Below are 22,815 nucleotides of genomic sequence, written 5' to 3'. Positions count from 1 at the left end.
TTAAAAAACACAGTACAGAAAATTTACTTTACTGTAAAATAAGTTGGCCGTGGACCCACATTAAATTACTTCTCTCCCTGGGGTGTCTGGTGATGAAGCCCAATGCTGGTCTGCTGCTAGCGTTCTGAGTACAGTTTGAGGTGAATTAATATTTCAGCTTCTGTAGTCTTAACTTAAAGACATATACCCGAGAGCATCAATCAAATAAAATACATACAAAACATAAAACTATGAGTTCTGCCTTTATAATTATTTTTTTTAAACAATTGACCACTTTACACCCAATATTCACTGATTACAGGCAGCCTGCAGATCAAGTGTCTGAAAAACAACTTCTGCATGGTGGATTTCTGAATTCCTGAGGACAATTTTTCTCTGGAGGGTACAATAACAGTATTTTTCTGTAGACCACCAGGGACAAGCACTAGCTCTACATCCTGACTTGGTCTGAAGGGAATTACTTGATGCATGAGACATTCAGGCCAGAAAAAAAAACACAACAAGCATCAACAACAAAAAAAAACCCAACAGATTGACTTTAAAATGGCTTTACCACTTGGCAAACTAAAAGTTAAGGACTGGCGAATCTTTCTACTGCTACTGCTCAATAGAAAACAAACAAAAATGCAGAAAATAAGAAAAATACCCCTCTGCTACAACTTGGTTATGCCCTCAAGTTACATGATAAAAAAAGAAACGTGCTGCAGGTATCTGCTGTCTGCTACAAGGTGCTGTTTCTATAGTGCTGATGTTGGTCAGAAACAGCAATTTCATTTATTTATGGAATTATTCTAACAGAGTTGGTTGAAGTATTTCTGCGTTGATTCTATGTATTTTAACCTACCTACTGGGTAGCTATAGAGCAAAGCAAAGAAAAATACAAGTACCTCTGTGACAAAAAAGACAGACACAGACACTGAAAAGCTGATTATGGTCAGTTTTCACAGCAAAGTTCAAACCTTGTACCCGTAAAACAACTGTATTAGTGCTTGAGATATTTGTATTTCAGTGAACAATCTGTTACCTCTTGGCAGTTTAAGACTTGCTGGCTTGTAAATTCATAGTTGAAAAACAACTGTGGAAAGAAAATGGGACCTGATGGTCTACAGAAGTGCTTGCAGGCTTGCACCGTGTTCAAGGCATCCAACTTTTTAGCGTGGCTTTCTGCTGGAACTGTTTTATCCTCATTGGGAGCGATGGGGTTGTGTGAGGCACAGCATTTGCACTCTGTTTTTTAACCTGTGTGTGGGAATTGACATTAGGAGGGGGTGAGGGATCCTCAAGAGCCCACCTGCAGGGTGCTGTAGCTCGAGGCAGAGAGAAGGAAATCAAAAGGGGACAAATGGAGGGTGGGGGAGCAGGGCTACCTCTACCTTCTTACTGGATGGCCCTGACAATGCCTTAGCAGCCAGAATATATCAATGTCTTTCATCAGAACCACTACTTAAAGGGCTTAAATTTCACCTGACTAACCCAAGCATGGCCAGATGCAGAGAGCCAGGACTGTGCCATTTCCTCTGCTGGCATGGGAATGCCAGAGAAATGCCAGCACCACGATGCTCGCACGCAGACACATGCACATGCCTGCAGCCTTCTGTCTCCAGCGCTCCCTTACATGCTCTTCCTTTTGTCAGCCCTACTTCCTTCCAACAGAGCTAAGGATTTAGTAAAAACCTATAGGTCTTATGTGTTGTAAATTTAGGCTTCTCCAAGTGCCAGCACAACGCTGCATCTTGGCATGCAAAAGCAGCTTCGCTTCCATTTAGGAGATAAAGTGAATTTCCTCTTGACACAAAAGCACTCTCCGTCCTCGCCTCCCCTGGATCTGCTTCTCCTTATGGCTGCGGAGTACAGCACAGAGCCACTCGAAACAGTGTAAGAGAAATCCACTGCAGCCACTTCAGAAATCCTGCGACAGTGCTACAAGGAAGATAAGCAGGGGGGAGAGAGGGGAGAGAAGAGGAAGAGCTCTCAGAGCCTGCTTGGCAGCAAAGCCAGCACTTGAAATATCTGTGGGGAGTTTGAAAGCATTTCCTAACATCAAAAATGCGAAGAAGAAAAAGAAATTTTGATCAATGGCTTATTGCCCTTGATCTAAGCAAAAGAATCCTAGCCAGTCAGAAATAACAGAAATCTGTTTTATTGTAAAGCAGAAGTTTCCTATGTTTTGACAGCTGAGACTCGTGCTTTTGGCTGGGTTATCTGCCAGCCTTAAAATATTTATCAGTGAGTTGCCAGGCTTTTGTCCTTTCAAATTGAACTCTAATGATGAAGGAGAAGGTGCTGGAGAGATGTTAAGCACGAGCTCTCCTGCCCTAGAGAAGAACTCTGTGGCCTGAATTCACATGACCAGAAAAAGAGATTTCCACTCTCTGGCCAAGTTTCTGGTGAATCACTTGCTGGTCACAGAGCCAAAATCTGCCTTCTGGAGCATGGGAAGCAGCACTGCATTGGTGATGAATGCAGCCCCCTCTCCTTTGTTGAAAGGAAATGGATTAACAGTATGTATTCTGCGCACAAGTCTTCAGAGAAATGGGCTAAAATATCCCAGATTAAAGAACTCCTCCTGAAGAATGAACTGGAACACACATGCAACAGAAAAGTCAAATGTGATTCTGAAAATGATCAGTGAAATGGTGGTGGTGGTGGCCAGGATCAACTCAGATGTCTTACCACCTACCCAAGCTAATTGGCTTCACAGAACTTATTCTTTGTCATTTCCATGAAGATTTTTACATCGTTATTTCAATGCTGCTTCCTCCTGATGCTTGCCACATTTTGATATATTTACTGTAGAAATTCAAACCAGACTCTCCTGCTCCTGTGCAATTTGTTCATTTTCATGTCCCACTCTGCCTTCATTTAGTCACTTGGCTGTTATTCCATTTCATATTCGTACAACTTAAGGGGTTCTCTTAGGTGAAGTGGCTACAAAGTGAAAAATATTAAATGATTTCATATCTACTAGGAAGATGGAATTTTTCTTTCAAAACTTCAGGGTCAGCCATATTGACTTTGTATTTGAAAAATCTACTTCCATCAACTCTGTCCCTAGCTGCCTTTATTCGTCCCAGGCTGACCACTATTTTTGTCATGTCATTTTCTATCCACACAGTCCTTGCAAGTGTTCAGCACTCTACTTCTGAGACTGATCTTCCATTTTCCGGATAAGGAATTCAATTTCTCTCATAGATGAGAAGTGATAACAAACTCCTCACTCAGGGACACGTTAATATGAGAAGAAGTCACAATACAGACACTAACAGTAAATGAAAACTGAAGGTGCACTACCATGTAGAATCACTTCCTTCAGGCACTTTCAGTTTTACCAATGGACAGCTTAGCCACACAGCTTTAATGTGAAGCAAAGCTGAAGAGCATCTCAGAGTTTATAAAACCAAAATTTCAAAGGGCCTCTGAACTAGTTTGCAGCACTATGTAAAGTCAAGGTGGGCTACTAAGAGTGGGCTCAAGGCTGCAAACCAGGGAAGGCAGAGGAAAGCACTGGCAGAAAGGAGGAGCAGCAGAGAGGGAATTCTCTCCACTCATGTCCACACTGGCATGTAAAACAAGGCCAGAGTTTAGGATCAAACTCTGGTCCACAACCACTCATCTCTGTGGGTCTGGCTTTGTCCCAGGACAGCGTAGGGGCAGGGTGTGGGCCATGCCATGTACCAGGACTGTTCTTGATAAGCAGTCTGGATGAAGTCAGCCTATTTCTGATGGGGAAGAAAGCTTAGAAAAGTGGAAGCCTTGGCTTGTATTGCTTTATAATGTATTCCTTACATCAGGATCAGGCCAAGCTGACTGGATTGCAGCTATTTTGAGCAGAACCAATATTTGAGAATGTGAGTGACACCAGTGAGAGGACAGATGTTGACTGGTTTGGTCTTTGCATGCAAAACTCTCATTGTGCATTCAGTCATTTTTCTGAAGATGGGTTTCTTGCTGTCATAACATCAGTCAACAGCAGTGCAATGTGCCTTCCAGTTTGTTGTGACTTGCTTATCCGGCCCCTCCTTATATTCCAGGAACAAAGTTACTAGTTTTAAAACTGCAAATAGATTTTTTATCTCAGCATAGTTATAAGAAACATTTAATTTTACATTGCCAATTTTCAAACATTTCTTTATACTCCAGCTAGGTAAAACAGTTAAGGAGTTGGTGTGGCACAGTGATGAATTAATAACTTGCTCACTAGAGCAAGATCTTATTTCCCTCTCAAACAGATACCAGGCCAGACATTTTGGAAGAGCTTAATCAAAATCCTCATCAAAAGCCAAATGAGTGGATTTTAAAGAAAGTTTAATTACAGTGGTCTAACCACCCAGCATCATTTGCTTGATTTGATTAACGTAATGAGGAGCACATTTAATGAGAAATGCATTAATTCATTCAAACAAGTGGTTTTATCTGAGGTATTAAGTATCAGCTCAGATTATGTACCGCAGAAACCATTACAGCAAAAATTGGCTGAGGTCAGAGCAGTAGTCATGATGTAATTACAAGCTCCCAGCCACAGGCTGAACTTGCACAGTGCTTGTCACGACTGAAAAAGCAGGACTCTCAATTTTAAAAAGCCTCCCAAATATGGGGCTTTGCTTCCATTCCACAGCTGGGATCTCCATCCCTTGCTTTTGGATGTTCAGAAAATTCAGGAATTTGAATGGTATTTCTCTGAGTTTCAGACAGTCACATGAGCAGACATTATGAGCAAATGACAAAGCTGGAGATCGGTGGGCTCCTGACACCACCCACAGCCCTAGAGCAAACAGCCCCATTCCCCATTTTCATTCTTTTCTACCACTTTCATGCCCTTGTCATAGAGGATTGTACTGGCATACCTTCTCCACTGCCTGGCTGCATCTCCCCACCTCTGCGAATGCCCTTCTCTCTCCTGTGCTGCCCTGAGCATGTTACCTCCCTGACTTTTGCCATGCTCCCATGCCTGTATTCAGTCCCTGCTTGTTTTTCCTGTGGTGTCTGCTCTACCTCTGCATGAGCCGCCTTTCCTGTTGCTTTGTACTGAGTCCATAAAGCCCTGAAACAGCTTTGATTTTACAGCATGGTTGCACAGCGGACTTAAGCACTATCTATTGCTCAGTCTTACCTCAGTTACCACCAGCAGCTTTGAAACTGCTCTCTAACAGGGCAGGAGGCTGGTTCCAGCATCCTCCTGGGATAAGTGCACACTGACAAGTGCAGACTGGCGTGAAGGCCATGTTTTGCCTCTTATTTATCTCCCATTTAAGTCAGCACAAGAGTGACAGTCAGACACTGTTATAAATCTGAATGCAGGTGCCAACTTGTATCTGCAAGTTTGAAACTTCAGATGAAGACTTTCAAAGTATAAGCTGAACTGGAAAAAAAAGAATCATCAAAAAATAGAAGTAAGGATTTTTAATTTTTTTTTTTTTTCAGTAGAAGATGAGCAAGCAAAACATTCTACTGAACTGAAAACCATAATTCTTGGGATTGCTTCTGTCACTTGCCTTTAGATAACAAGGAAAGAAGAGCAAAAATTGGAGTTACAGAACCCTGATTTTAGAGAAATCCTGAAATGTGCTGCATCTGACTGCTGCACACCAACAGGAACTGGTGAAATATCACTGGTATATAAAATATTTGCACAGAGGAAAGCATTAGCAGCGAGTATCTCAGCAGTACACTCAAGGATGTTCCCAAGATAAAAGCAATCCTGTTCTGGAACAAGCTACCCAAGTAGCATATACAGACTCCTTTAAACAGCTGCCCCTTGATGTCATATTTGGTAACACCACACAGAATCTAGGCAGGAACTCATAAAACATAAATTAGTAGAAGACCATATCTTAAGCTACATTTTCCCACTCTCTCAGCCTGGCCTCAAGGAATCAGCTAACCTTTCTAAGCTTGTCATCTGAAGAAAACTTCCCAAGGATCAATATCTTTGACAGTGCTAGAGTGACAAATGCAAAAAACTGTCTCACAGTCCTCACAGAAAACATCTTCTACAACAGAACCATGACATCCAGTGGATTCTCAGCATGGCCATCCCAGAATATGCACTTCTTCGTTCATAATACGTGAACTCCCTCTGTACTACAGTGAACTCGCACTGAAAATCTGTGTGTAAATGAAAAACTCAGTTAACAACAGGAGCATGTTTCTCAAAAGAGCCATTCTGCCTCTGATTGCTCAGCCCCCACTCTCCATAAAACCCTATAAAAGAAACAGCAAAGATAGAAGTCGGGATTAAAATTCAAAAAATGACTGGATCCCCAAAACCACTGAATCCAACAACAATACCGATTTTATGGCATGTTGCAATTTACCTCAGACACTGCTTGCTAATCTCATTTTCTCAGGAGATAATTACCTGTGCATTTCTTCCACCCTGTGTTCAGTGGAGCTGAAGACCTTATTATAACTCCTCTTTCTAACATTCCCTCTTTTCCTTTCATCTTGAAGTACTTGACTGATTATTATAATGAAACTAAACTCAGACAAATTGCTTCCAGTCTTTCCTTAACTGGCAGTTTGCTAGTTATGTCCCTGCTTCTGTTTTTCACCTCTCAACCTTGTCTGTTTTTCTTCCTAAGAGGTGTAGCAATAACATATATTACCTCTCTCTACGATATTCCTTCTGAGTGTCATGGCTACTCCCTGTTTACACCAAACTTGCCCAACCAGTCTCCACTTTGGAAATACTGAGTGTGGTTCCAGATATGGCTACAGTTCTGATTTCCAGATTCCTTTTTGAATAGCAGCATGGCTTTTAGTCTGGCCCTATCCAAGCTCTCAACAGCTTCAAAGAGATATTTGGGCTTGATTTGAATTATGCAGAGAGTAGGAGCACAATTTAACAGGCCAAACATCATGTACTATTGTACAATTGTACATTATGGATCCAAGTTGAAGGAGGGAAGATTTAGGTTGGATGTTAGGGGGAAGTTCTATACAAGGAGAGTGGTTAGGCCCTGGAACGGGCTGCCCAGGGAGGTTGTGGATGCCCCGTCCTTGGATGTGTTTAAGGCCAGGTTGGACGGGGTCCTGGGCAACCTGATCCGAATGTGTGTGTTTGGTGGCCCTGCTAGGCAGGGGGGTTGGAACTACATGATCCTTGAGGTCCCTTCCAACCCGGGTGATTCTGTGATTCTGTGATACTATTTATAAAGGGAAAGGGAGCATTGTTAGTTCAGACCTTCCTTAAATGAAAGTGAAATGACACGGAGGAGATTCAGGAACATATTGCTCAGCACAGTTGAACACAGTTCTGTACCACTCTATACAGTCAGAGATGGCAGATTTAACATCACTTTTCTCCAGTACTTCCCAGCTACTGTACTGATCTTTAGCAATGCTCAGTGTTGCTGCAGTATATTATTTGCTTCTCCTCTTTATCTGTGGAGCACAAATATCGTTAACTTTCCTTCCCTGCATTCAAATTCAGTATAGAATCCTACAATCATTAAGGAGGGAAAAGACTTCTGAGATCATCTAGTTCAACTTCCAGGCCATCCCCACCATGCCCAGCAACCACATCCCTCAGTGCCACATCCACACGGCTCTTGAACGCTTCCAGGATGGTGACTCCGCCCCCTCCCTGGGCAGCCTGTGCCAGTGCTTAAAGGTGTAACCATTTGGGAATGGATAACCAGAATCTTATGTAGAACCTCAACATAAATTTACCTAGGAAATTTTGGTGTGTTCCACATGGACCTACGTAATTACATGCTAGTTTTACGAAGTATTTAATATGCAACTACACAAAGCTCTGAAGCAACATGCAAACTACCACCATGGCTAAATGCTACACAGTCTCTCTAGCTTGCAGAAGAAGCAAGTATTGTATTGCTTACTCACCATGGAGCCCTCAATGAATAGTTGGAATTCATTCTTCAAAAGCAAATATCTAAATTTCATGTCTAGGGTAGCAGTTTACACCTTTCTCCTTTCACCAAAAGACAATCAGAGACAATTCAGGACAGGATTACAGAAGCGATTTTAAGACTTGTATTTCTCATCGAGAAACTAGGAGCAGTCTGTGACCGTGACCACATGAGAGATCTGCAATCTCAGCTTACCATGTTCTCTGAGTAAATGTCTACCCTATATGTGCCTGTCCCTATGGAAAAACATGGGGGACATACAAGAAGGTATATATTTACAAAGGAAAAGCAAGCCTCAGAGGCTCTTCAACAGTATATTCAGCAGTATATTCAGCAGTATAAACCAGGAGTGTGATTCCAACAGGCCATTTCATCAGTGGGTTCTGCTAGATAGCATGGAGATAACTCCCATTAGATGAATGGAAGCTGTTAACACAAGGAAAACATTTGGTGAAAGCATAAACCCAAAAGGCAGAGTGCTGAGAGCAGCTTTACATGCTGGCTCTGCTCATCCAGGTGCACCAGGGACAGAAGCATGGCTGCCAGGGCTGGCTCCTGCAGGGCTGGCCTACTACATGCTGCAGTGAGACACTTCTGATACCTTTCTCCCTGCTCTTCTGTTCTACAGCAATGACATTTTATGCAAGAAACCCAGATATTTGCAAAGTAGTAAAACAGCTCAGATTGCTCACACATTTCTGCAGGCAGCTTTAGCCAGTCTCTATCACCTGCTGTAATTTCTGCCATGTTGCTTGGCAGATTGCTTGTGACTTGGCGATCTCTTCTTGAGACCCGAGAGCCTGTTACAATATCTTTCACAAACCTGTGAGAACTGGATGCTGGTTATCAGAATAGCCAAATTCAGCAGGAGAGCAGCTCCGCTCGCTTCTCATCCCGGAGGGCAACATAAGAGCAGTATCAGGGAGGGGTGGGGAAAGGACAAAGCATGGAAATAACCTGCGGCACAGCAGGTGATTAAAACCCACTTCTGCCCGCAACAGCAGCCTTTACCTTCTCGTTTTTCCTCTCTTCGGCCTTGCCAGCAGTGCTGGGGCTTGCAGGGCCACCCAGAGGTCCGCCGCCCGCCTCACCATTGAGGTGGGCTGCGCTGACGTTGGGCGGTGTGATGGCAGCTGCGGCAGACGTGAGGGGGATGAGGGGCCGGGCCCCCGGCGTGGGTGGCTGGTGGCTGTGCTGTGGGGAGATGGCAGAGTGAGGCCGGATGGTGGTGGCCGGCAGGCGGGAGGGTGAGCTGGGCGTCCGCAGCGGTGAGACTGTGGCGGTGGGACGCTCCGGCGCTGGCACCGGGGGGTGAGCTGTGAAGGGAGGTCAGAGCATGGTTAGGTCCCCACCGTGCTGCCAGACTCACTGCTAAAAGGATGCTGGGGGCTGATGGAGACCTACAGCGCTTAGCCTGCACTGGGAATACCTGAGCCTGAACGTGTTTTTGGCAAAATCCTAGAAATCCCTTTCGCAGCTGCAAAAGGCCTGCCTGTGGTCACCAAAATGGTGACCCTCACTACTGGTGATTCCTCCCTACTGCTGCCAGAGGGCTAGTCTTGCTATGTATCCCCACGCTCAGAAATAATTCATAAGCCAAACTGATTTTTTTAGATACATAATCACTCTTCATCTGAGCTGTTTTCCAAACTGGAAAGACACCCTCCTAATGCTGCTGTTAACTCCCTGAAATGCTAGGGGGCATTAAAGCATGGAGCCTAAAGAGTCAGCCCGCATGATCCACGATGACCTTGCAGAAGACAATTACAAATGAAGGTCTCTTGTTTCAGCTTTAACAAAATGATCAGCGGCACAACACTGAGCTGTGCAAGATAAACTAAAGAGGAATCCACAGGAGACTTTCTGAGATCAGCCTCATCTCTGCCAGCGAGGTCCCTCAGAGACTGTGCAGTGCCTTTTAGTCTAGCTTGCCCTTATGAGCACACCCTGGCTGTAACCATTAGGAACCTGAACTGGTGCTCAGCTGTTTAATAGTGACCACGACTCACTGCTGAGGTCACCACTCCAGGGATTTGTGAGCCTGTTGCACACCCCATGTTTCAGAAACGTGACAAAGCTCCAGGTCCTTTCCCACAATGATGCTTCCTTTGACTTCCACTCTGGTTGACTGCTTAGGTGTAATCTACTTACACTTCAGGTAGGTACAGAGCAGAAGCTGAGTACACACTCAGACATTTCCCCATTTAAACGATTCAATAGTAGAACTGGCTGGCAAACACCCATCTCACATTTCAAGGTTTCATAATCTGATTCTGTTCTGCACCAGTGCAACATCTGAACATTTGAACACTTTTCTGAGCACAGCCTATTGATCCTCTCAACAGTGGCCTCTTCTGCTGGTCAGGGTATCTATCTAAAATGAGAAAGCACACAGTCTAGTCACTGGGCACTCACTTTGTCTCCCTCCTTGTTTTTGTTGCAGCTTTCTGGATGAAGTCCAAATTACCAATCCCAACAAAAAACTTTATGTCAACAAGCCAAATTTCTTTTACCAAGACAACTGCACTGATCTGTGGATTCCTTAATTCATCTGGAGGATACATTTTAATGTGGTACCAAAGGCAGCTACTGGAGTTCACTCAGTCTATGACTAAGCCACAATGCTAGAACAACTCCAACCACTACTTTTTTGTTTCTATAGTTAGCAACAGCACCCATTACCAGGATTAAAATGACAGGGAGTGTCATTTGTCTCACTGACTACCAGCTGCGTACTCATGTGGTTGGGAGGAAATTTAATCCTTCAGCTTTATGCCATATAATGCTGAACCTAATGGGCAAGAAATCATCAGATTAGCACCTCTGAAGTTCGTATGTTTCTCCCCTGCAGGAACTCTGACCCTAGACATTTCTTTCTGTTAATGTTGTTGATAGAAAACCAACAAAACTATCATTAACTGGTCTTAATCTTGCAGTGATTTTAGATGTAGCATGAGAAAGGCAATAAAAGTTGTTATTAGAGACTCCTTCAAGGCTGCTCTTATTATTAGTTACCAATTCCTTTTTCCCTGGATTACCAAGAACACCTACTGAAAAGTGCAATCCATTTCTGGAGAGCCAGAGTATCACTGGTTATCTAGAACCGATTATCTCCTGATTTTCCTGTTTGAAGCTTGTGTAATGAGCAATGTCAGATGCTAGAAATCTAATTTTCTGAGATGGTTAAGCTTGCAGGGTCAAGGTTTTGAACTGGCTGCTGAGAGGAACAGCTTTCCTAAATCTGAAGAAAAAGCACCGTAATGGAATTTCACAGCATTTATCTGGATGTGGAAGACTAATTTGATAATTATATTAGGTACATTAATTCTTTCATATAGTCCTCAGTGTTTATAAACACGAAGGAATGAGAAAGCAAGTAAACCAGCAAAATAAAAGGCCTGAGAAAAATCAACTGTGAGCACGGGTCTCACATTTTTTTTTCTGTAATTTCATCTTCTTACTGTTACAATGTATGCCTTTGCTCTGGGATCTCTGGATCTGGACTGTGCTGCATCAAACATGCTATTAATTAGCAATGCTCACTGAAGGCTATTTTTGTTCTACACCACTCATATTTCATTTTGGGTGTATTCCTACATTAGTGGCCTTGTGCAAAATTGATTTGTTACTCATACATATTGCAAGCCAACAGAAAACGTGATTTGAATACTGTGCCAGCTTGCTTCTCCTGGAAGGCTTCTCAAAAAGGGAATGTGCATTACCTCATCCTGCAGGACTTTAGAGACCTTCTTGAGGGGCAGTGGTCCACTGTATATCAGTCAGGACATACGTTATGAAGAAAAATACTTCAGAGGAAACCACCTGCCTGTCTGCATGGGCACAGGAGGCACAGGGAAGCTCCCAGAAGCTGAGCTACCAGAGATGCTCTCCCTTAGCACCCTGCAAGCCCTGTGCATGCAGGGACATTTTTGTCTTTGCACTGCAGGAGCAGAAGGGCTTTTCACAGTGTCTTGAGGGGAAAGCAGCAGCCCTCTAAACTACAAAAAAAGAGAATAAATAGAATATCCCCCCGTGTGACACGGCTGGCATGTAAAGTCCTGCTGATGTTTGCTGAGCAGAAGGAGCTTGCTCTGTTCCAGATTCAAATTCATGTCATATTGTCTTGTCTTTGGCCTGGACTGTGCAGGAAGTAAGACTGGATGGTCACAGTGGTCCCTTCTGGCTTCAAACAGTACGAATCCATGACTTACACTACACTATATTGCTCATTTGGGTTTGTTTCATTTTGTATCAAAGACCTCAGTCTCACAGCCTTTGCTGATCTGCCTTTGTAAACACTGTGGCTCACATCCCTATAAAATATCAGAAACAAAATGTTTTAAATTTTTCTGTGAAGTTCCACCACAGGATTTACTTTTACTTTATTCAACATCAGAGCTGCTTAACATCAGGGAAGAGGGAATAAATTGTGCTCCAGAAAATTGTGCCATACATCAAAAAGGAAACCCAGAAAGAACAGAGTCCCCCTGGCGTGAGAAGCTCTTATTCTTGTTGCAAAAAGGTGGCAGTATTTTTCAGATCTCTCGCTCTATCACTAACACCGGGTCCCCTTCTGCCTAATAAATACCTTTCATCCCTGCAGCCCAATGAAATGCTTCTTAATTTTAAGATGTGCGTTCCTTGCTCTGTGATGCGGGCAGTATTTCTCCGTCAGCGTGCCAACCGGACTTGGGACTGCTAATCTCCTTAGTATGCGGGGCGCTTGCTTTCGCTCAGATAAACTGAATAAATATTTGTAAACACCATAATCTATTTCAGCTGTAGCAACAGAACAATCTGATAAACACAACGCGGTTCCCAGAGATCAATAGAAGCCTATAAATATTACAAGCAAATAAAGCACAGTCTATTCCATGCGGAGCTGTGCTGGAACTGGTGAAAGCAAGCTGCGGGGATGGGCAGCCTGGGGAGGCTGTGGAGGCTCCTGCAGGAACACGTACGTACCCATCTGCATGGCGCTGCGGGTCTGGCTGGCGGGCTGCTGTGCCGAGTACCTCAGGCAGTTGTTCAGCTGTGGAGAGGCCGCCTGTAGCTGGGGATGCGTCTGAGGAGTTGTGATGGGAACGGCTGGCCTGGCAGCCGTGGCGGCAGCGGCGTGCACAGCCCCAACAGGGTGGATGGATCCTGGGGCTCCTTTCGGGGCCTGAACTCCCCCGGCTGCGCTGGCCCTGGGCTGCCCGGCTCCCACTGGCACCCTGTGTGGAGACGGAGACCTTGACAGCTGGGCACCATGCTGATGGGCACCCCCAGTAACTCAACACAGTACTCCCTCGAGTATTAAACTGAGCTTTATTTGTATCTTTATGGGACACAATAAGTACACCGGAGGACATTTTTACCCCCTCATCCCATGTGAAGACGAGTGGGATGAAAACAGAAAAGATAATTTTTCCAACCAGCTTTTTTCTTAGGCTATGCTTCTGTCTATATAATTTCTACTGAAAATGCAAATCTAAATTCAGAAGAAATTAGTATCTCCCAAATGTTGTTTTATGGGCCAGAAGCTATTTTACAGGCAATAATGGAGCAATAATTAAAACAGACTTGGAGATCTTCCTTAGGGTCAAACCTGCTTAGAGCCTCACAGATGGAAAACAAGATGGAAAGCAGCAAATTGGCGCGTGGCTTTTGAAGGGGACTGAAAAGCAGCAGGCTTGGCAGGGGTGGGCTTGCCTGAGCTCCTTTGCTTTACCTGTGAGCTTTGCTTTGCCTCCTGAGCTTTACCTGTGCAATCAGCCCTAGCTTAGACTCGCTAAGAAAATAGAAAAGGCAAGAGACTGCAGCTACCCTTACTGGGAAGGAAATTCAACAATAATTGGCCCCTCTTTTCCTGCTATCTTAAGCTGCATGTACAACTTTTCTCTTGTCTGAATGACCATGAAAACCTCAGCAGGGAGGAACGAGGCCATGCAGTGAGTTCAGTCTAAATCACTTCTCATTCCTCTTACCACTGAGCTAGAAACTCTCTGACCAGGGCAGGAGGACAGCAATGGACAAAGTCACTTGCTGCTCAGCAGCGCTTGCTGAGTTTCTTTCTCAGGTTTCTCAGTAATTTCCCAGCAGGAGACACTATGAAACTGAGTTCTGTGCTGTCCTCTTCTACTTGGCTGCTCCATGTGCCAAGGGCCTCCACCAGCAAAGAGCAGCAAAGGGGATATGATGCAGAACAAATTATGGAGGAAATGGACATAAGACATGTAGAGTGTGAGCAAAGGAGGAGGATATAACAGACAGGGAAAGACCAACATATGGGGGTGGGATTGGAAAAACTACTGGGGTCCCAAGCAGTTGTGTGGGAGAGGCAGGAAGAGGGAGTATGCTGAACAATCAGGTGCAATTCAGAGGATAAGGTAAACTGGAGAAGCAACCCCAAGAAGACAGTGGAGGGATGAAGAGTGAAATTCTGATAGAGAGGCCAAAGGACAGGGTGGAAGATAAGGTTAGAAGGTTTAGAAAACAGCTGTCTCCTCTGCCCCTTCTCTTAAAAAAGAAAAACAAAGAAGGAAAAACACCATGGTGTTGGTGCTTTTGAACACCATGAAATCTAGACAGGGTTTCCTTGGATTACATTTTGCTAAATGCAATTCCTCTGACTTTTTTTCTTCAAACTTTTTTCATCAGCCTTCAGGTAGGAAGAGGCTAGGAATCCCACCAGATGGAAATTTTGACTGTCATCTGCCTTGAAAAGCTGGCAGAATAGGAGCAAGGATCAGCTGGAACTGGCTTGGCCATTTGTGATAGATTGGGTTTGCCAGAAAAGGACACGTAGTAGTGCACTGAGGGCTGCCTTCAGGCAACTGTACACCAACAGGTACAAAAACTTCATTTGTGACTGCAGTATTCCTGGGTGGAGATTGGATATGTCAAAATATGTCTTTCAGTCTACCTGGAGAGGCTTGCCCTTTTCTCACCATCCTTTCCTCAGATGTGCTCTGACAGCTTGTAAATCTCGTTCACTGTTATTAAATTCGTGGTCAACTTCTTTTTCTTGGGTTTTGTAAGGAGTGGCAGAAAACCATGTACGAATCTAACTCTCTGCTTTACTGTCAAAATGAAAAGGAACAAAGCAAGTTTAAAGCGCAGCAAATAAGGTATTTTGTTGCTAGCAGATTTTTCTTGCTGTTCTCACTGACAGTGATTTACACAGAAACTTAATTAGTGCACAGGATCATAAATATAATCATAAAGCTGCTTTTGGGCTTTGTGGAAAGGACTTTTGCCCTTCAGCACTTTTGTGTCTTGTTCTAGCTGTGACATGCTGCATTTAATAAAGTCTTGCTGATTCAGATCAACAACACTTCAGCACAAATCGGTTTACTAATTAAGAACTGAAGAGGCAAGAAGTGAAAGCTGTTGAGGGCCTCTATAAAATCAGGTAAATACATTTAGGTTGATGAGTAGTGAAGATCCCATGAAGTAATGCTTTTTTTTTTTTTTTTTTTTTTTTAAGCTAAAATGCAGTATTAGGACTGTCAACAGGCTTAGTCATCATCTTCTCATCTGCTCTTTATTTTGTTCTTGCCCAGACCACGTATTATAGACTTTAGACTTCATTTAAACTGAAGATGGAAGAAACCTGGACCAATTTTTGAAGATCAACACTCTCTGAATGGCGGAGTGTCTTTCTCTTCAGAGAAACAAAAGATGGGGGGATTGTGTGCCTATGGGAGAATGCACTGACAGCGCGTGAGAAGAGATGAGCTCAATTTGCAAACCCAGAGTTGCTCTAAAGGAGAGATGGGCACACACATGGCAGCACTTGTCTGCAAGGAGCACATGTGCTAAAGCAGTTGGGGACGCTTGTGAATTTTCTCCTCAGTTTTCAGACTATTTCAGAGCAGGGGATGGATCAGAAACACTCTGATTTGTTCTTTTCCAATACCAAACTCTGACAAATGGCTTTCCTCCCCATACATGCTATTCTTTCCTTTTCTCATTTTTCAGTGGTGAGTGGAGACAGGACAAGGGCAAATGGCCAGAAACTGCAGCACAGGAAGTTCCACACAAATGTGCGCAAGAACTTCTTTACAGTGAGGTGACGGAGCACTGGAACAGGCTGCCCAGGGAGGTGGTGGAGTCTCCTTCTCTGGAGATGTTCAAGACCTGCCTGGATGCCTACCTGTGCGACCTGCTGTAGGGAACCTGCTTTGGCAGGGGGGTTGGACTCGATGATCTTTGGAGGTCCCTTCTAACCCCTATAATTCTGTGATTCTGTGATTCATCCCATGCAACAGATAAGGGTAGTTAAAATGAAACAATTTGCTGGACTCTTCTATCACTTCTGAACGCTGATGGTTCAAACATTAGTCTTGTTCTAAATGATCCAATAGCTCTGATTTCGAAAAACAAAATCTAGGTGAGGAGCTACTACAAAACAAGCCACAAATATTCCTTGCTTTGTTTAGTCCTGGTACACGACCAGTAGTTACAATATAATGCAAAGTAAGTAGCAAATTGGCTGTCATAGCAGACCCTGCTAAAGAGTCTTTCCCTTCTATGCAACAATAAAAGCTGGGAACGTCAGACTTTGTAAAGTTGGGGATTGTAAATGCTGTCACCTAATGCAACTAGTTAAGTCTTCCGAGAGTGTGGATAACTGACGCTGCACCAGCACGTCATGTTACCCAAGTCTGTAATCGACTAGAAAATTTCAAGTATGGGGAATGTGATTTAAAAGCAGAGCCACCTTGTTTTCGGCATTCTCCAGACACAGAGTCCTTCCTACCCTATCTCAGGCACCTCCACCCTGGCTGGCAGTCCTCACCTGGAAACAGGTGTCACATAGTTCCCTGGGAAGACCCCAGACATGCCGCTCCTCAGAGACGTCCCCTTGAACCAGCCATCCTGGCACTTCTCAATGACCCGGTACATCTCGCCCTTGCGGAGCTCCAGCTCATCATTCTTCTGGGGCTTGTAGGCATACAGGGCCAGGTAGCTGTGGGGAGAGGTCACACAAAGAAAACACAAAGCTGACATCAGTCACCACCTCAATTCCAGCCTCCTGGAGCAGAAGGTGAGCAGAAACACTGCTTTGAAACAGTGGTTGAAAAGGGGCATCATTACAGCACAAGGAACAAGGAACGGCAGAGACAGATTAACTGTGTGCTGAGACAACAAGGGAACAGCTAATGAGATTAAAGGGAGGGGGTAATTTAGAGATTAGCAAAGCAAACTTTCCACATGGGGTGTAACAGAAACAAAACACTGCCACAAAGCATCACTCAGCTCAAGAATTTAGTAGCGATCTCAGAAGAAGGAGCAGTCGCAGTCAGTGCAACCAGGACCCAGGCAGGAAGGCTTCTCATAGTCTGGACGAAGCATACATTCCTGAGCTTCAGGGTTTGAGCCACCTCTACTGTGTGGATTTTCAGAAGAAGCTTTTCTAATGGGTAGGCTACCTCACAAATGTTGAAGGCTGCTTTTCTTGCACTTTTCACTGTGCTACTTATGCTGGCCAGTTATAGAAACAACACACTGAACTGTTTTGATATAGTTTGGTAATACTTGTACTGTGTAGGCAAAGCAAAAAGTGACAGAGGCTGACATAGCTCAGAGGTATAATTTGGCTGTGGATGTTTTATATGCAAGAATACTCAAATATTTAGTGCCAGTCTCAGTACGCAGAGCCTCTTATTTATTTAATTACAGCATTTATTTATTCCCTTTGTTCAGAGTCTTCCTTTTTATCTCTCTTTTGTTCTTCTGCTGCTACTTTGGGGACGTGTCTAATGTTGTGAAATGACTACAACTTAAAGTCCCTGAAGGTATTCCCTCTGCTTAGAGATATCCTTGTTGAAAATTAAGAATGATTGCTTGCACTTTGGGGAATAACAGGAAGTCTGGATAGGATAGCAAGAATGCACATGCAGAACAACACTTCCTTTGTAAAACACCAATTTTTTTTGGTACTGCCACCTTTACACAAATGCACAATGGGATTTCTGGTGATTCTTGATCAAGGTTGTACATTGAGTTTTGGGTTTTCTTTTGTCTTTGTGTTTGACAGGTACAGAGAGATTAAGACAAACTGGGAAACACTTATGGGAAGTGCATTTACACTACAAAGTGCAGCAGAATGCTTTTAGGCTCAGGGGTGGGTGAGGGAACTGAGCTGGGAGAAGGTTTGCTGCCTAACTGATAGTTGCAAGCCAAAGAAATAATGAAAACTATAACCACTGTGATTTTAGACTTGCAGCCAATAAAAATGATACGTGACTTTTTACATTTGCTTTCTAGGAAATATAATTGCTGAATAAATCCTGTTAGTTTTCCTGATTCTCCTCCTTTATGTCACCAGCAGATTTCCTTATTTTTATTCTGAAGGCAGTAAATAAACAGCAGTAATGAGCAGAATATGAAATATTTGGTAACAGCTCCTTAGGGCATTCTTAGGCTGATGTGCCTGGCCATATTTACCATGTTCATGGGGTACAACGACCGAATCAGAAACTGTATTTCACTAATCAACAGATGGGAGAAACCATCCTGCACATCTTTTGCTTAGTCTATATAATTAGGTGGCCCTGAGCAAGTCTGTTGTTGTTCACTTGAAGGAAAACATGAGGCTACATCTGAAGTGCAGAACATTAAAGTGCATCACCCTGACATGAAATAAGGTTACATGCTTCAGTGCTAATCCTTCAGCACAAGGCTCTGTTAGGATAATGCAAAGTGCTGGGAACCACACTCACTTGAGGTAGCAAAAAGCGTGGCTTCGACTTCCCTTTGAAAATCACTGCTTAAATTTGGCTCATATTCAGGAGCTAGGGGTAATTAAAGGACAGAACATTTTAGATGGTCACACTCAGCCCTTTTCCCAAAGGACTACATGCAATAATGTAATTTACAGGTTGAGATACTGGAAGAAGGTTCAGAGAAAAACACCCTAATGTGGAGTGTAGTTGCTTTCTTTTGCAGCTGTTTCCAGTTTTCTATGCAAACTCCCCCAACTCAGTTCCCTAAAAAAAATTTTCTTCCAACTCAGTTCCCTAAAAATGTCTAAGAAAGAGCACAGGTCACAATCTAGGCCTGGGGGAACAACCTGTGAGCCCAGTTATAATGCAAAACTCCCATGGCCCTGTCTTGGCCTGAGCTTCTCCAGTTCAGATAATGTTAACTCCTTGGCTGGAGCTTGGCCTGTCAATGCAAAAAGTCTGAGTGGATAATGAGGCTGCTTCTCAGAGATGAGAAGAAAGGAAGGGAGCAGGGGAGGGCTGCTGAGGTACAAGGGCAGAGGCATTGCCATAGAGCCAGGAATTGGTCTAATTCAGCAACTAAATACCAGAAATACTGCTGATTATGGCACCAATTGAAATAAATTTTTGCCCACTATGTGGGCACATAGGCTCCAACTGAGTGTCTGCAGGGTGATGATGTGACCTCTCTGCGGGGTACCCAGCGACATGTAATACCCCACGGGTGTGCAGGCCCTACATTGGTACCCAAGAACAATTTTTCCTTTGCTGTTCCAACTCTATCATTTTCCTTAAAGCAGATTTCCGGTTATTTTAGAAGATAATTTGTGAATTCAGATATTATTTTACTCATTAAAAACAACAACAACAACAACAAAAAAACAAACAAACAAACAAAAAAATCCCCACAAAACCCTAAAATGCTGGTATGCATGTGTATGTCTATATAGTTCTACTGCTTACATGAAGCATGTGTGATCAGAGGAAAGGGCTGAGAACTTTGACTATACAGGTACCAAATTAGCAAATTAGACTGGAAGAGATTTATTATAACAAAGGCTATCACTTTGTTCTGTACCCAGTCAACCTATTTTTCCACACACTATATAACAAGCCCATGATACCCTTGCACTTTATATGTTAGTTTGATGCCTTTGCTGATGGTACTGAAAAAAATGCAAATGGGTCACCTTTTCCTGGTTAATGATGAATGTATCAGATGTTTGATTACATAGGACTACATCTTTCAAAGAGCTTTAGCTGAATGAAGGAGGAAGATTTTCCCTAGTTGAGAGGCATTCCTTTTCCTTAACGGTGATTCATGTAGCTGTAATAAACATATAGCAGGAGTCTCAAAGAGAAAGGGATGTCTTGCTTCTCACGATTCATTTTTCAGCTTCATCAGAGGCTGAGTTGTGTAAGAAATTGAGGTATCTCTCTTCTCAGTGCTCCTGAGCTGAGATTCGTGCTTGAAGATTTCAAACACACGTACACATGCACATGATTGGAAACAAAGAGTAAGAAGTAAGTGAGACGAGCTGAATGCTTACATATTGAGGGGGAGCTGGACCTTCGGCGGTACTCCCTGATCTCCAATTATTGCACTTGTCCTGGGACCAGCCACCGTGGCTGTTCCAATTGAGGAGGAATCCTGAAAGTATACAAGAACATGCAAGGATTAAGGTGAAGCCCACTGCTACATGAAACAGAAATGAAGGCGCATCATTTCTCAATTCAAAGACTTCCTACTTTCATAATGCTGCATTAAAAAATCTTCTAAGCTTACATGTTCTAGAAACACATTTCTGACAGAGGGGATTTAATCTTATTAACTGCATTTCTATGTACACGTCAGAGAAAATCAGATGTAATCTGTGTGCAAGTCTTAACTTTTAGGAAACAAAACTATTTGACTGCTCCATAAAAGCAGCTCAACATGTACATCTCTGCAACAGTAGCTTTTTTGGTAAAGGTATCCATTTCTCTCAATGGCTTGTTTTTTTTCTCATTTTACTAATGACTTATGGATCTATGGGGAAGAACATATTATTGCATTTCCAAAATGTAGTCACATCTCTCTATACGGCTCTTGTCCTGAGGAATACTCTCCTTATTAAAGAGACAGGTAACAGCTTAACCCAGAACAGGAGGATCTCTGAATGGAGAAATTACACTCTACTTTTACCACAGTGAATAAACCACCACTCTCACACAGAGAACCAGGCAGGTACATTTTCCAGCTACTGATATTGAAAGGCAAATCTGAGTGCCATAATTCCTCTTTCAAAATTTAATGCTGAGCTAAAATATGGAGGGCAAACTCTTTTGATTTGTCTCACCAAAGTTCCTATTCATCTACGTCAAAAATGAATCCTGCTCAGAAACTTACACTGAAATAATGACAAGGGCTGTAGCAACATATCTTTGCTTCAAGTATACGGCTTCAAATAGAGCTAGACCAATGGGACGTGTTTACCTGAGCAAAAGATTATTTTTTGTAAGTCCAACCAAATGCTGGATGCACATCTATACGTAGAATGGATCTACAAATCCTAGATTTATGTACAAACTGCAGGTTCAGACAAAACCTCTTCCATACAGCAAAGATTCTGAGCGGTTCACAGACCTCCAGTGCAGCATTTTTCTTTCCAAATGCTATCTAGCAAACAGTAAATTTTGGTCTATTTTAGGAACAGAAACACAGAGACATTTCTTTGCACTTACAAATGACACTGAATTAAACCAAGACACACATTGCTACTTAATTAAAGGATTTCAAGGTCACCTCATTCCAGAGAAGCCCACATAATTATTACAGTGTCATGTCTTGATATTTCATTGCTAATTTATATTGCTTTGCTGAATATTAACACAATATCATTAAGAAATCAAGCAGTGAAATATGAAGACTCTGCTCTGTGACTCCCCAGCTTTTGGCAACAAGCAGCAAGCTGTCTCCTCTCTCACCAACATCCACACTCAATCATGAAGCTGTAGTGACAAGTACATCTCCTTTTTCTCATTATTTCCCCACTTTCTGGCTGCACATTCAAACAAGGAAGATTCCAGGCAGCTCTCAGCCCTATGTGTAAAACTAAGTATTCTTTCCAGTTCTGCAGCTAAGGCTCTATTAATCCTCCCTGTCACATCAGTGAGGTAGTAACAACCAACCCAAAAATGTAGGCATAGCTGGGGCATGATCCCTCACTTGTTTTGAGCTTGTTAATGAGAAGGATGCTGGGCAGAGAGACAGAGTACATGTTTCACCCAACACACAACTGGGAAATCAATTGGAGCAAACTTCTTTGCATTGTACCACCAGCATCTGTCTTATGGGAGCTACATGAATTGCCTCCAAGAGATCTGCTATCCTCCCCTTAGATCATTCAGCCCTCCCTCTGCAACACCTCTGCTCAACCCCAGAGAGCAACAGCTGTGTTAGCATCAGCCATTTGCTTGCTTTTGCTGAAGGTGGTGGTTACTGCAACATCATCGCTGGAAGCACGAGCCCAGATGCTTTCTATTTTACTATTACGCTTGTGCCAGCACACAGTCCTAGGGATTAAGACATAATTGTCAATGTTGCTTTCTTCCCTTGACCAATTCTGAAGAAATCTGCATAGCCTTGTGTGTTTTCTACCCACTTGATTTTCTATTTCTTGCCTGTTGTCTGTTACTGTAATACTGCTGCACCTGGTGCTGCTGCCTTGGACCCTACAAACTGCTCATTTTTGCCACTTCGCTCAGCCTAGTATCATATGCATGTGAACTCCAAATCAGCGCCTGCTTCCTGATTGTGGTTCAGTTTTTCTATAGCTGTTCCCCCCTGCAGGCTTGACATGATGGGGTTCTTGCCAGTCTGCCTACGTTCCAGCTTCTCATCATCAAGTTTTACTCTGCAGGACCCAATGGCCTTCCATAGTGCTGAATCCAGCTCATCTGTTCGTGCCTTGGCGTTGCCTTTCAGACAAGTACTGCTCTCAGCAGCTCCATGCACCCCATGATCCATGATGAGTTCTCTCAGTGGCTGCCTGATTGCTGCTACGTGCCTGAAAGTTCACTGCTTTGCATTTACAGCCCCTGACACAGTTGGTGAAGGCTTTCTTAGCCTCCTCTTCCAGGCTCCCTGTTCTCTGTTTCATTTATAACTAGTTAGCTCATATTACAAGATACAATACTGCAAGATTGTTTTGCAAGATAATAATTGCGAGAAGATTAATACACACTGT

The 22,815-nt window shown here is 43.3% G+C and overlaps 1 protein-coding gene across 1 annotated transcript in view; it reads right to left on the bottom strand.

Moving 5' to 3' along the window:
• SH3RF3 (SH3 domain containing ring finger 3) overlaps positions 1-22,815 on the bottom strand; it is a 270,256-nt gene that overhangs the window by 23,645 nt on the left and 223,796 nt on the right. The window contains exons 6-9 of the mRNA XM_042810327.1: positions 20,137-20,237; positions 16,657-16,827; positions 12,837-13,087; positions 8,883-9,187 (exon numbers count right to left, since the gene is read on the bottom strand). Coding sequence (XP_042666261.1) covers positions 8,883-9,187; positions 12,837-13,087; positions 16,657-16,827; positions 20,137-20,237 — 828 coding nt within the window. The remainder of the gene's footprint in view (positions 1-8,882; positions 9,188-12,836; positions 13,088-16,656; positions 16,828-20,136; positions 20,238-22,815) is intronic.

Source organism: Centrocercus urophasianus, unplaced genomic scaffold, assembly GCF_019232065.1.
Source record: "Centrocercus urophasianus isolate 14NV4802_14NV808 unplaced genomic scaffold, USGS_Curo_1.0 seq_12, whole genome shotgun sequence".
NCBI lineage: Eukaryota > Metazoa > Chordata > Aves > Galliformes > Phasianidae > Centrocercus > Centrocercus urophasianus.
Note: the sequence above shows the minus strand (reverse complement) of the source record. Positions and strands in the feature narration are given on the sequence as shown.